Source organism: Xyrauchen texanus, chromosome 6, assembly GCF_025860055.1.
Source record: "Xyrauchen texanus isolate HMW12.3.18 chromosome 6, RBS_HiC_50CHRs, whole genome shotgun sequence".
In the NCBI taxonomy this organism is placed as follows: domain Eukaryota; kingdom Metazoa; phylum Chordata; class Actinopteri; order Cypriniformes; family Catostomidae; genus Xyrauchen; species Xyrauchen texanus.
The window spans coordinates 29909518-29923527 of NC_068281.1; the positions used below are offsets into that span (position 1 = coordinate 29909518).

The window sequence follows — 14010 nt, forward strand, 5'->3', positions numbered from 1 at the left end:
TTTGCCTTTCTTCTTGTTTTACTGACGTTTTATGTACTCTCATTGACATGGATGTTTCTGAGCATTTAGCTTGCAAATCCCTTACATCCTTATTGGTCGTTTCCATTGCTTGAGCTATTTTCAAAGCCTTTTCAAAGGTTAGATCTGCTTCTGCCAACAGTCTACGTTGAATACGGTCATCATTTATGCCACATACCAGTCTATCCCGAAGCATTTCTGTCAATTTTTCTCCATAATTACAATCATGAGCCAATTTCCTTAACACTGCCACATACTCAAGTACAGTTTCCCCCTCTTCTCTTGATCTTGAATTGAATTTAAACCGCTGTACAATTTCACTAGGTTTTGGATTGAAATGCTCTTTAAGCAATTCTACTAATTCACCAAATGTCTTTGTTCCTGGTTTAACTGGGCTCAGTAAATTCCTCAGTAGACTGTATGTTTGACTTCCCACAGTGCTCAACAATATTGCTTTTTGCTTGACTGCTTCTGTAATTTCATTTGCCTCGAAAAAATGCTGCAAGATTTCACAATATTCTTCCCAAGACTGAGATTGACTATCAAAAGGTGTGACTGTTCCTACCATGTTGGCCATCTTATTTTCCCAAGCTCCAACTTGTATGGATTTAATTTATTCACCTTCCAACACTTTCTCCATTTCAAGGCATTTCTTTTCTTGATCCAATCCTCGTCACCAAAATGTAATAACTTGCAGTAGACAAATCTGTTCAAAGAAGTTGATTTACTCAGGGAACACAAGCCAGCAATACACTTGAGTCAAGTCCAGGTGGAATCAATGTCTGCTAACACTTTCTACTTTGCTACTCTTAAGCCAAAGCCAAAAAGCATTAGATTGCCCCCTATAGGTTAATCTACAAAAGCTCACTCTACAACATCATTTCAAGGCATTTCTTTTCTTGATTTCTTTATTCAGTTATAGGGTTACTCCTCAGACCACCACCGGTCTCTCTCCAGCTGAAATGTTACAAGGATGGAAATTGCAGTGTTCTCTGGACTTTATGCATCCTGATTTGACTAGGAAGATTAAGAAACAACAACAAAAGCAGAAAGCACATTATGACAAGAAGGCCCACGAACGCAGTTTCGGTGTGGGAGATCCAGTACTGGTTCGCAACTTTAGCTATGGACCGAAATGGATTCCGGGGAACATAGAGACTGTGACTGGACCACTTTCTTATAAAGTGATGCTGGGCGATGGGAGAGTGGTCCGAAGACATGTGGATCAAATTCATGGCCGACATAAATTGCTGGTGAAATTTTCAGGGGAGGAAATGGACGGTAAATCTTCTGATTATGACTTTTTTGACTATTCTGCCTCTGTGGTTTCTAAAAAGACAGAGGCAACAGTGGCTGAGGACATTCCTGGGGAAGTCAATCCCTTTGAAGCAGCTGACGATTCTTCTCAAGCTGCTGAGATACCTGAAATGAACAAATCTGTTAGCCCTGTTGTGATTATGAGAAGGTCACAAAGAACCAGGAAATTGCCTGGTTATTTGAAAGATTATGAAATTAAGTGAAAAAAAAAAAAAAAGAAAGAAAAAAGAAAAAAAAAAATTTGTAACTGTGTTGTAGTCACATGATTGTGGAATGAAGTTTATAGTATGGTAATTATATTGTAAACTTGGGGGGAAGGGGATGTTGTAGAGTGAGCTTTTGTAGATTAACCTATAGGGGGCAATCTAATGCTTTTTGGCTTTGGCTTAAGAGTAGCAAAGAAGAAAGTGTTAGGAGACATTGATTCCACCTGGACTTGACTCAAGTGAATTGCTGGCTTGTGTTCCCTGAGTAAATCAACTTCTTTGAACAGATTTGTCTACTGCAAGTTATTACAATATTGTTTTCCATATCGCCCATCTCTTTCCCTTGGCCAGTCTCGCTTCGAATCTCGCGATATTACCGTGAATGGACAGTAATGACGACGACTGTTAAACGGAAAAATTAGCTTATCGAACGTTACACTTTTGTTTCCTGAAATTTTTTTATCTGTGTGCACACGTATAATGTCTTCTCCATGAAAATCGACGTAGCAACCGCAAAAGCACAAAATGACACTGAAGCGGCACGAGTAACGTTAGGCCTCAATCGACATCTGTAAAAGTAACTTAGGCCTCCGCGACACAAATGTGGAAAAGCATTCCCTTTATATCAAGTTAGTAAATTCATTCAACAAACTGTGCATTTACAATTCTCCAAGCACTGACATAATGCGTTTAACTCATGACCTTGCGTATATTTGTGAAATCAGACTTACCTTTTTGATCCCGCACCCTCGCAGACCACTTTCTTTCCTGCTCTTCCCTTGGCCAGTCTCGCGATCTGAAAGACGGTTAGGATAACGGTCATATTTTCAAACTTAAAATGGCGCGCACAGTTTCATTGGCCAGTTTCATGAATGACAGACAGATTAACCAATCATGATCAAAGCAAATAAGGTTAAATAACCAATAGGAATTGTTTCAGTGTGGTAAAGCAGCGCAATGTTTTATAATATTTATATCAGAAGGTTCATGATAAAAATGTAAAATGATAATAAAATAATAATAATGATCTTAATAATAATTTAAAAGGCAGAAATTATTTATTCTGTACATACATTAATTGAACATATAGATCTTGTAAAAAAAATCAAAGTTGATTTATAAGTGTTTTTTTTACCCTTTTTCAACCATTTAGCATTAAACGTTATATCAACGTTGAAACAACAACTGACATTATTTCATCCATATTTCAACGTTGAAGGTTGGTCGTGTGCTGGCTGGGTTAGTATTTCCATTGATGCCTTACACGGAAACCTGTCAATCAGGGTCAAGGGTGGGATTATGCTATGGGGCCTGTTTGTCTTGGGAAGAGACGTCACTCACAGTCGACGGTCAAGATCAAATAAAACGGTGTCTGTTCAGGGCATCACCTCTTTATTTATTTTGTATTTATTTTAATGTTTATTTGACAGGGACAAATGCATAGAACATTGCTTTATAAAGAATACAAAGTAGATGCCACGCATACATGTTTCTAGCCATGACTAATTTGCAACCCCTGTCCCTGGTTAGGCTTATAAATTTAAAACAAAAATTACAGAGTATTGAGTTTAAGATTTATAATTAATAAAATACATACAACAAATACATCCCATATATGAAATAAGATATGGGCTTAAGTAGATGTGGAAGTCACTATAAATCAAAGTCTAGACACATTTAACAATACAAGAACACAAAAGGGTGCATATGTCTGTAGCGTGCTCACATATGCAACATTATGTTTGTATGCATTGTGTTATGTCCTGTACAGTCAGTGTTCACAAAGTTGTTTCAGTTTCAGCCATTGCTTTAAATGTGTATTAAAAACCTTGAAGTCTGTCAATGTTTTAATTTCAGATGCATTCCACAAATGTATGCCTCTTACTGAAAATGATGTCTGACCAAATGTTGTTCTACGTTTTGTGGCTATAGTTTCCACTTATTGTGCCTCTAGTTCTTATTCCGCTCTTTTGTTTATGTACTAGTTGACAGAATATTTCTGGTGCAACGTTGTTCACACACTTAAAAATTAGTTTTAAAAAGAAAAATTTACAAAACTGTCAAAACTCAAGATATTATGCTTCCTTAGAATGATGCAGTGATGCCATCTTACAGATTTCTGGTCCATTACTTTTAATGCTTGTTTATATAATGACTCTTGACCGTCGACTGTGAGTGACGTCACTTCCCAAGACAAACACGCCCCATAGCATAATCCCACCCTTGACCCTGATTGACAGGTTTCCGTGTAAGGCATCAATGGAAATACTAAGGGAATTAGTATTCCACTTGAGTTTTGGCTGGCTACATACGCGACGCTGAGAAAGTGAAAAAGCAGACGTGGTAATTGAAATTGCTATTTATATATGACAGGGCCAAAGCTCGTAAGATATGGGAAACACAGTTGCAAACGGACTTTGCTTTTCCATTTGAAATCTGGCAGTCACTGTGTGTTCGCTTAAACGAAAATGCAAACGGTAATGCGTGATTTGCAATTGCGTTTGGATTATGTCACATTTTGTGTGTCCACAAATTGAAAACGCAATTGCAAATACAATTTGCAATTCCTTTTGAATAATGTCCGGAAAATCATTCCATAGTGCAGTTTGTAAGGCCTACAAATTTCTAACACGAACTATAGTTTTTCAAAGCTACATCCACCAAACTTGGAATAGACCATCAGACTGTTCTCACTTAGTGCTATGCCTTTTCTAACTGATCTGACTTAAGGTTTTTGTACAGTGGATTAAAAATATCAGGAAAATCCCATAGACTTGCATGACAAAATGTTCAAGCAGGCAAATGCTCATTAATTCAGACTCTGTTAAAAAAATGTAAATGTAAACAAGCCCACACAAGGCCTTTTACCTGCTTTAAATTGACAATTTGTCTGACTATCAGTCTATCTAGCTAACTGGCTAACTTTGTCTGATTTTTTTAAATAAGCTGATTTTGGGAGTTATCAGCATATTGGTGTGCATGTAAAAAGGCTCATTGTCAAGCCAACATCAAAGCTTGCTTTAAACTTTACCTATCTAGTTTTTCCCCCTCCTTAGAATGAAAATGACAAAATAGCAATAGTAAATGTATACATAAAGTTTTTTGTTTCCCCACTGATATGGATAAGTGACCTCCTCATTTAAGGAATGCAAGAAAATTTGAAATTTCCCCTTAAATGAACAGCCAAAGTGAAAGAACCAGCTTTATATTTGCACATAACTTAAAGCTATACTAACTTCTTTTTGTTAAAAAATAACAAAATGTTATAAATGAGAGAGTGCAACAAAAATCTATCTTCCAAACCATGTCTTTAACTAAATACACTTTGATAAACCTATAATAATGATTTATATTTTAGAGCTGTCGGGACGGATTTATGACCCCTTGAATAAAACAATTGCTCTTTCACTGCTGTTAGTGATTGTCTTCATTAATTAGTTCTTTTCACATATTTAGACATAACAACACACCGTAAGAGCTAAAATAAGCAAATAAAATAGTATGGGTATATTGCTAGGGGTAAATTGATTTAAACAAAACAATGAGACAATACGATTTGTTATCTTAATACAAAATTACACGTTAACATAACATCTGAACATAAACGACACATATCAGACCTTAAACCCAACTAAACTGACAAATAGACAAGAGACACAAAAATATAAGCGCATACAAATAAACTTTATTAACCTTGTGCTCTTATCAACCAGGTGCTATATCAAAACAGAAAAACCCTAAATGTTGCTTTACAACTACACTGTAGGCCAGACATGGCCAACACACAGGCTGGATCAGGCCCTCCACATGGTTTAATGTGGCCCACGGCTCATTTATCGTAAAAGCATTTTTATTTTTCATCGGATATTTCAGTTAACTTGCATTGGGACATAACGCGTCTCCACAAGTGTTTAACATGATCAGGATTGCCAGATAAGAGACGCAACACCCCCAGTTTGAGATTTATACTTGCGCAAATTGGAAATAATCCGCCTAATGTTATACTTATTTTGTGCAATATGCAAACCATGCATGTCTCGCTTTCTCCTTTGAACAAATTTAGCGATCTGTAGTGCAATATTCTGCTCAAGGAAAAGTGTTATAGGGCTACCCTGTGTAGACCCCGAAGCCGCTGCCAGGCGCCACCATTTGCACCATTTAGAATTTCAGCCGCCGCCAGCCAATAATTTCGTAAACCAAACTGAGCCGCCATCTGATAAAGTTTGGCTGAGCCGGCTAGAATTATTTGCATCAAATAATAATTCTATCACAGAGACATACACACACGAACTATATAAACAATACACAAGATCTATTTTCCCACTGGATTCATAACAGCACAGTCTTGTGCTCATTGCTACGATACACAGACTCACAGTGGATTGACGACCAATTAAAATTGCTTGTTTTCCGTACAGAAGAAGCGATGCATGTTTTTCTCGCACTGAGGTGAAATGGCGGAAAGCAGCAAGCAAGGTAATTTTGATCTCACTTCTCACATACTTTCCTAATTCCTACTTACTTTTTTTTTTAACTTAGGCCTACCCAGACTTTTGTTAAATCTTCAGGGCACGGTTGCACAAACACCTGAATCAAAGATTGATGTTATGAACCAAATATTCTGGAACGGAGAGATTTATAGCACTGAACGTGATATTACTGCAGGAACAAACCACCGTTTCCACATTGCTAATTCACGACGCATGCTTCAGTGTACATTGAAGTGAAATGTGCAAAACTTTGTCCAAAATAATACTGATAACAGTGTGTGTTTATATTAAGGCGAGACACGGCAGGCAAAAACATAGTTTTTTTTACTGGTCAATTTTGAGATTTTTGGATATTTGTCTTCAATAACATGTCTTCTTTCAGACTTGTGGTGAAAAAAAGTCAGAAATACACATTTAAGTCTTTATTTTACTACACTTCGTCTGTTTGCGTCTGTAGATTTCTCATAAAATTCAACAAACGTTTGCATTCTTAATCAAGGTGTAACATGATAAGCTTCATCCATGATAATGCCAAGTTATTGTATACAACTTAGCCTACATACATTTAGCCTAAACACAACACATTGTAGGCTATTTGAAAATGTTTAGTAGCATACAGACTACAAAATAAATATGTACATACGTTGTGAAAGTAAAATCTGGTGTTTTCTTTATTACATTGTATTGCATTTTGTAGAAATATAGTGTAAGCATGCATTGCTTGGAAATATTGAGCTCTAGTAAATCAGTATAACAGACATCTGTAGACATGAAGTGGCAGCTTCAGCCATTTGCAGCTATGAAAAGTTTGGCGGCTGCAGCAGCCATTTAGGTTTTGGCTGAGCCGGCTAGCCAGCAAATAACTTCATCAGCCAGCCATTATTCTCAAAACAAATGGCTTCGGGCTCTAACCCTGTGTCCATTCTTGAGGCTGCTTGTGATGTTTAGTGCTACTTTGCAGGTAAACCTACTCAGTGATTAGATTAAATATAAAAGTAGATCTCGGCATCATTGACATAAGAGCAAAAGCAAGCCAGAGACGAATCATTTACAAATATGTATTTTTTATTTATACAAGAAATGTTGAAGTCCCTTAGCACCTGTATGTTAATCTAACTCTTGCAGTAATTATTTATCATATTCATGCAGCTGGTGTCATTCAGTTGTGTGCTGAAAGGCAAACTATCGAGGAGACCCTCATCATGACCCTTTTATTCTAAACGGGTAATGTTTTAGAAAAAAATTAAGTAAACTCGCCTGCTTTGCCCAAACATTCAAAGTTCTATAAATTTCCATTTTTTTTTTAATTATTATTAAAACAGACCCCTGATGTAGAGATTGTTAAATTGAATAATAAATTAACAGGGAAGTAGAGATGGTAAAATAAATGTATAAGTTCAGCCTTTATTCAGTTTTTTAATGCCTGATAGAAAAGTATCTACACCTTTGTAGAGCACTGTACAAAACTTTAGGCAATTGTAGAATAGTCCCATTAGTCACAGATACACTTCAGAAAATTGAGTACACAACTATTTCTGGGCTTAAAAGTTACAAAAACCAAATCAATGCAAAACATTGTATCTCAAAAGGAAGATATAAGATATGAATAATCAAAATATTTAAATGAATAGAATTAACTAATTCAAAGAACAAAAAAAGATATAAAATAATATAGGCCTAAATGCTCAGGCGCATACACATTCATTCTGACTGTCTGCTCAGACTAACAGCCAGTCAATCAGACACGCAGTGTCAACCAATGAACCAAAGATGCATGAGGGAGGGCGGAGCCAACTTATTATGTTGTTCAGATTGTATTCGTTTTGAATTGTTACATTTATATGCACTTTATTTATATACACTGAAAAGGTTATACTTTAAATGCACATGTGAAATAGCATCCTTCTTTTTTACATTTATTTCAAATTGTGGGATGCTGCAGTTTTGCAAATTGCTGTATTTTTCTTTGATATGGTGCAATATTCTATTATGCTGTTCAGACTGTATTCATTTTAAATGGTTAGATTTATATGCACTTTGTTTATATACAATAAAAATTGTACTTTAAATGCAAATGTTTAATAGCATTCTTTTTCATAACAAACCAATGCATTTTTAAATATATTGTGGTTATGGTAGAGTCTGATTTAATTTAATAATTTAATTAGAATTGTTTTAAGACCAATTATAGTCAAACTATCGCAAAGTCTTTGACTTGGAAAAAAATAATAAACAATTTTAAAGAGCCGTTTGGGAGCCAAAAGAGCTGGAATGCCCATCACTACCAGGGAATCGCCGGTTGTAAAAAAGAAAAAGAAAAAAGAAAACACGAACAGCAGAATCTACAAGCAAAAAGGGAAAGTGACAGAGTCCGTAATTAAACCCAAATCAACATTGGGTTGATTTTTTCTTACTCAATAGGTAAGATACATTATTATTGATATGGTTTCTGTAGAGTTGTGTAATCACATACACACACGTCTCTGTGTGTAGTGAAATACAATCATTTTACTGTAATCAGTGCAGAGCATTTCACTTGCTAGCACACGTGTGTATTTTTCTTTACAACTGCAATAATTTATATGAATAAATCCTTTAGTCCTAGGCTTGCCAAGGACATGTAAGTCTTGGAATTATGTTGACCACTGGATGGTAACAATGACAATCAGTAAATTAGTTACTACCATGGTTTATTTGGCCAGAATATTCTGCAGTTATAAAAGATTTACAACTTTTTACTTTATCAGTCTAGCAATGGTTATGTTTAATGTTAACGAACATTGTCTAACTTTTGTAATCATAATTTATTTAAAAACATCAACGTTTCCAATAAGTCAAAACAACAGCATAAGATATGGCACTTACCTGCTCAGATGACATGTTTTCAGATATCCTTCTTTTCCTCTCTTTTGTTATTTATTTGTCCATTCGCTCTGTATCCATGTGTACACAATTGCCTCGAACCACATTCAACCGCGCAGATGAGCAGAACCGAAGCATAACTTGCATCATTACCAAAACAATGTTCTTCTTCAAGACATATGCAGTTTTATTTTTTAACCGCTAGAGGGCCAAAAGTTACATAGTGTAGCTTTAAGTTCAGACACTACAGAATGGGAAACAAGGGTTAAAACGGTGTTGTTTATTCAGAATAATAATTTTGTTACACCTCAGAAGCAAACGTCTTGTCAATTAGCATCTTTATCATACCAGTGTTTGTAGAAATTCTTTATTTTATTTCATTTTAATTAAAATATTAAGTTCATACACCCTTTTAACAAATCATGGCATATCAGTAATTGCTGTTTTATAACTGCATACATAAAGATAAGTTAATAATCATAGATAACCTGAAAAGCTTAACTTTATTGAAGCTTACATTTTATAAAAATTGTCATTACTTCAATTCCAACCATCTAACATCATACTACAGGCAAACAGCTTATTCATGGCTTCTTGACATCAAGTTAGAGGTTTTGAAAAACACATATTGTATTAAATATTATATAACATTGTGTAACCTGATATATTTTCCATTCCAGACATATAGTACATAATATTCTCTATATTTATTCATGCATGGTTTCTTGAGTAAAATATTTTGCACTGCTGAGCTGCAAAACAATGTCAAACTTTTCAGGATGATCAGATATTTATTTCACAAATATGTATACTACTATATTTCTTCTAATGACATCACTCTGTTTGACTAACCCTATGCATATTGTTGTCAGCACTGGTTATCAGTCTGAAAATGTGTGCATCACAGGCTACAGGCACACACTGTATCTTTACAAGTTTAGTTGTACTGTTGCTTTATTGATTGCATTCATAAAAAGGCAAGTTGGTTGATCTTAATAGCAGCTTTATACCAAGTAGTGCAACCACACCTTTTGTCCTGATTGTATATAAAAATCATCTTTATCGCCTGATTTCTTCGAACTGAAAGTGTTTGTGAGGAAGAGTTATAATTCCTCTAGTTGAGCCCATAATTCAAGATGACATCAAGTAAGTCATTTGATTAAAGACTGTTATTTGTTAGTTTAAAACTACCTGCAGATATTGATTACAGCAGCAGGCGTAATATTCACTTTTATTTGTCAATTGGACTACAGCATCAGGTTGGGCATTTCTGTCCATGTCTTCTCCGTGTCACTCTGTCTTTCTGTTTTCCATCTCAATTCCTGCTTTTCTCAACCAGGCAGACCGAAGGACTTTGAGACATCCGCGAATGATTCTGCGCATCCACATGAAGTTCATGACATCCAATGACACGCTGGAAATAACCCAGGCACTGCGGGCCCCCAGAGGAAGCTTGGAAAAGTCCTCCGTGCCTAAGATAGTGTACATATGGCTGTAGTAGGCTGGAATGACTGCAATCCTCACCAAGAAGAACATAGAGGTCATAGCAACACCATTAACCAGACATGGTTTGGAAAGCTTGTGGTAACCCAACATTTGAAAAAACCAACTGCAAGATATAAAAAAGAATATGTTTCGAAAATGAGCTCTTGTAACAATCACATTGTACGATTTCACATATACTTTTAGATATTACTTACCGCTGGTTCACAAAGGGGGTGGAAAATTCTGAGAGCAGCCGAAAATTAGCAAAGTAAGGCAATATCCCTTGAGTCTACACAAGAAAAAGAAAAGACCAAAAAATGAACTCGCAAACCTCGATAAAGAAATTGTGCACCAGACAACTAATTTTAGAACTCACCAGCACATAGTAGTATGCATAAAGAGCAGCAAAGTGGTGTATGACAAAGTATTTCTCTCCAATTGACTCCCATGAGGTAAACATGAGCAGGAGATCTGAAAGAGTAACACAGCACTTTCTTTGAGTAGAACTGGCATTATAAACAGAGCTCAGTCAAAATGCAGAAGTCTGATATATGGCACCACTCACCTGAGATGAGGTAGCCTGTGGTAATGGCCACATTTAGCTTCACCAGTGTTGCATCTCCCCTGAAATCACAAATTGGAAATATACACAGTTTTAGTATTTCACAGTTTTAGTATTTATGTTCTGTTTCCTACAGTTTAGATTGCTGGTAATGAAAATGCCTTAAAGCTGAAGGTTACATTGATCTGCAAACAGATTGCTATGTCAGGCTAGTTGGGATGCTAATGCAAACAGAGCAATGTTTTGATAGCTCCACAGTATTTACACATTTCAGGGATATCAGAATACAAATGGCTTACATACAGTATTTGCATAATAAACTGGAATAGCAGAAAGTATTTTAAAGGTGCACTCAGTAATTATTTAGTTTGTGTTGGCCAATATGGCAGTTGTCCTGATCTCACATTGACATCTAGCGGCGAGGATGCAGCATAATTCAAACGCAATAGTTGCCGATGCCATTTTTGAAATGCTCTAGTCACAGTCTGCCAGAATGAATTTAATCCATGAGTGAAAGTATACAATAACAAGGCAGTTACTGACATTAAACTAGTAGTATTTGACTGGTCATGTTCCACCCTATGAAGGGGAACCTCATCATGTACAATAAAACAGCTTTTAAAAGGTTTCTGATATGACTGGCGTCTCCATCTCTGCATGAATGCATATGATTTTATTCATTCATTTCAAAATTACTATTCAGTTCTCTTAGAGTAAAACTTTTTTATTGAGGAACAAATTACAGAGTGCACCTTTAACACTTTAGCTTTAAAGAAATCCCCTATAGTTCTATATCTGGTATCTTGGGATCTTCGTCCTCAAGTGCAAACTTTGTTTCAAGCCTTTAAGTGTTAAAATTATAAGATCTAAAAATCCTCACCAGACTGGGTCTTTCTGGATAGGTTCATCAATGATATATATGTAGAGACAAAACAGTCCTACAACCATGGCATGCACTGTTGAGACAGCCCTTTAAAAATGAGAGAGAGAGAGAGTGAATTTGAGATATTGACAATTCAGTATCAGTTACTTAAGAAAAATTTATTTGATCAGACCACTGAACCAACTTTAATCAAACCTATTAACAGAGCATAGTAAAATCTACATCCTTTTAGTAGATGACACAGACACCTGGAGTTCCACTCTGTCCTCTTTGTGGGGCTGAGCTTGAGGAAGCCTTTGCAGAGGTGTTGAGACACCCAAGGGCTACCTCTGTAGAACAGCCACTGGAAGCCCAGGAAGCTCCCTGTTACAACCACCGGCACATGCAGGCTGAAAGACTCCATGCCTACTGAGCCCTGGATAAAGAAAGAGCGACAGAGAATAATATGGCAACAAGATTCAATAACAAGCCCTTCTATTTAAAAATCCCCCCAAAAATTCCACTCTGCAGCAGTATTTAACAAAATTAAGCATTTTTTTTTACTTAAGACAAGTTGCAAGCACAAGAGTCCCAGTCATCACCTATGCTGCCGCAGTACCTATCTACTGCCAAACACCCCCCCCCCCACCCCTCCATAAACATTTGCATAAGTGCTGACACAGCTGCATAGCCATCCAGAGGTCAGCCGACTCAAATACCTCTCAGATTGCTCCATCTGTGATTTATAGAGCAAGGCATGGCTTTTGTGCAGCCTGAGTCTAAGAGATGTTGGTGTCAAGTAAAAAACAGCAGTTGAGTGGGTTTGAATTGGATATACAAAATGTCCCTATTCTGAGCAAATAACAGTTATAATGCGGGAGCATTGTTACTTGCATCTACGCATTTCTGCAGTATGAATTCCATAAGAAGTGATAGGCTTTTGTGCAGTCTGAGTCTAAGAGATCTTAGTGTCAAGTAAAAAACAGCAGTTGAGTGGGTTTGCATTTGATATAAAAATGTCCCTATGCTGAGCAAATAACGGTTTATAATGGGGAAGTACTGTTACTTGCATCTACACATTTCTGCAGTATGGATTCCAATTGAAGTGAAACGGCAGAAAAATCAATTTATGTGATCAATATAGCATTGTCCTCCAGCTCCACTGGGACAGGACCACTCCCCTACTTTGCCCTGGTACCCTTGAAAAAGGCATCAAGCTTCAATGCTTTTGGTAACTGATAGTGGTAGGAAGGTAGTGGTGTAGAACCAAAAAATGGACAAATAATCAGGAACAAGCCATCATTATCACATATCTTTATCCTTCACTTTGTAAATAAATTTGATACATTTTTATACACAGGAACTCTTTCAGGTCAATCATCGGTACTTTCTTTTTTTAAATACACTATTGCTCTTTCAAGAGTTCCATTTTACCTGGACTGACACAGAAACCTGCCCTGAATCTTGGTGATTTCTGCAGAAATCATAGCATGCATCATTAAGAACAACCAAATACTGTAATATGTGTACTTACTCTAAAGATTAGACTTACCCTTTCCATTATGAAAAATCCATGTTGACCTGGCCATGGAGAGTTTGCGTGAATACAGCTGAACACAATGAATTAATGCAACGTTTATGAGAATACAAGTGGTCTGTGAAGCTCACGAAATCCCCTTAGGCATGCATAGTGGAGACTGAGCTTCATAATGCTAATCCAAACCCGCTCTCTCTCCTTTTCTCTCGCTATCTCTCCACTCTTCATATTCACACAGTAAGTGCTTTCTCCTGTATGCAGTTGATGTATTTAATTTTATATCTTTGAATCCTAAATGAACGTCATTGCATAGATGAGCCACTAGATGGTGTGAGACATCCAATTTAGCAACTGTTAAGTCCAACAGCAAGCATGTTGTTTTTCAAAGCAAGTTGTTTTTCTCTAAGGTAACCAGTTAATTCCAGTATTTACTGAGGCAGATGGGTGAGGCTGGGTGAGGGTGGTTGTTATGGCAGAACAAGGACACTATTGATGAACATTGTGTATTTGGCATGGGCAGCCCCCTGAATTCTAACCCTGAACTTTAGACTAAGCTCATCCCAAATATTAATCAGACAGACCTAAATCCAACCCAAACAAACAAATGAAAATACCTGAATAACCTGGTTTGAAATCTCACCAATGAGTGCAATAACAGTGCAGAGTTTATC

General features: G+C 36.5%; 1 protein-coding gene across 1 annotated transcript; it reads right to left on the minus strand.

Moving 5' to 3' along the window:
• Window positions 1-9573: 9573 nt before the first annotated feature.
• On the minus strand, window positions 9574-13524 carry si:dkey-10f21.4 (Transmembrane protein 56-B-like). Its single transcript, XM_052127992.1, has 7 exons — window positions 13355-13524; window positions 12072-12238; window positions 11821-11910; window positions 10944-11002; window positions 10755-10849; window positions 10594-10667; window positions 9574-10502 (listed from the first exon to the last, which is right to left on the minus strand). The coding sequence occupies exons 1-7, from the start codon at window positions 13361-13363 to the stop codon at window positions 10184-10186; spliced, it is 813 nt and encodes a 270-aa protein (XP_051983952.1). The 5' UTR covers window positions 13364-13524; the 3' UTR covers window positions 9574-10183.
• Between the last annotated feature and the right edge of the window lie 486 nt (window positions 13525-14010).

What these genes read in the sequence shown, in the direction of transcription:
- si:dkey-10f21.4 (XM_052127992.1), bottom strand. An exon ending in CACAGGCTACCTCATCTCAG is followed by an intron (nt 10,850 to 10,943) that starts GTGAGTGGTGCC and finishes TTACTCTTTCAG; the next exon opens with ATCTCCTGCTCATGTTTACC. An exon ending in ATGCATACTACTATGTGCTG is followed by an intron (nt 10,668 to 10,754) that starts GTGAGTTCTAAA and finishes TTTCTTGTGTAG; the next exon opens with ACTCAAGGGATATTGCCTTA.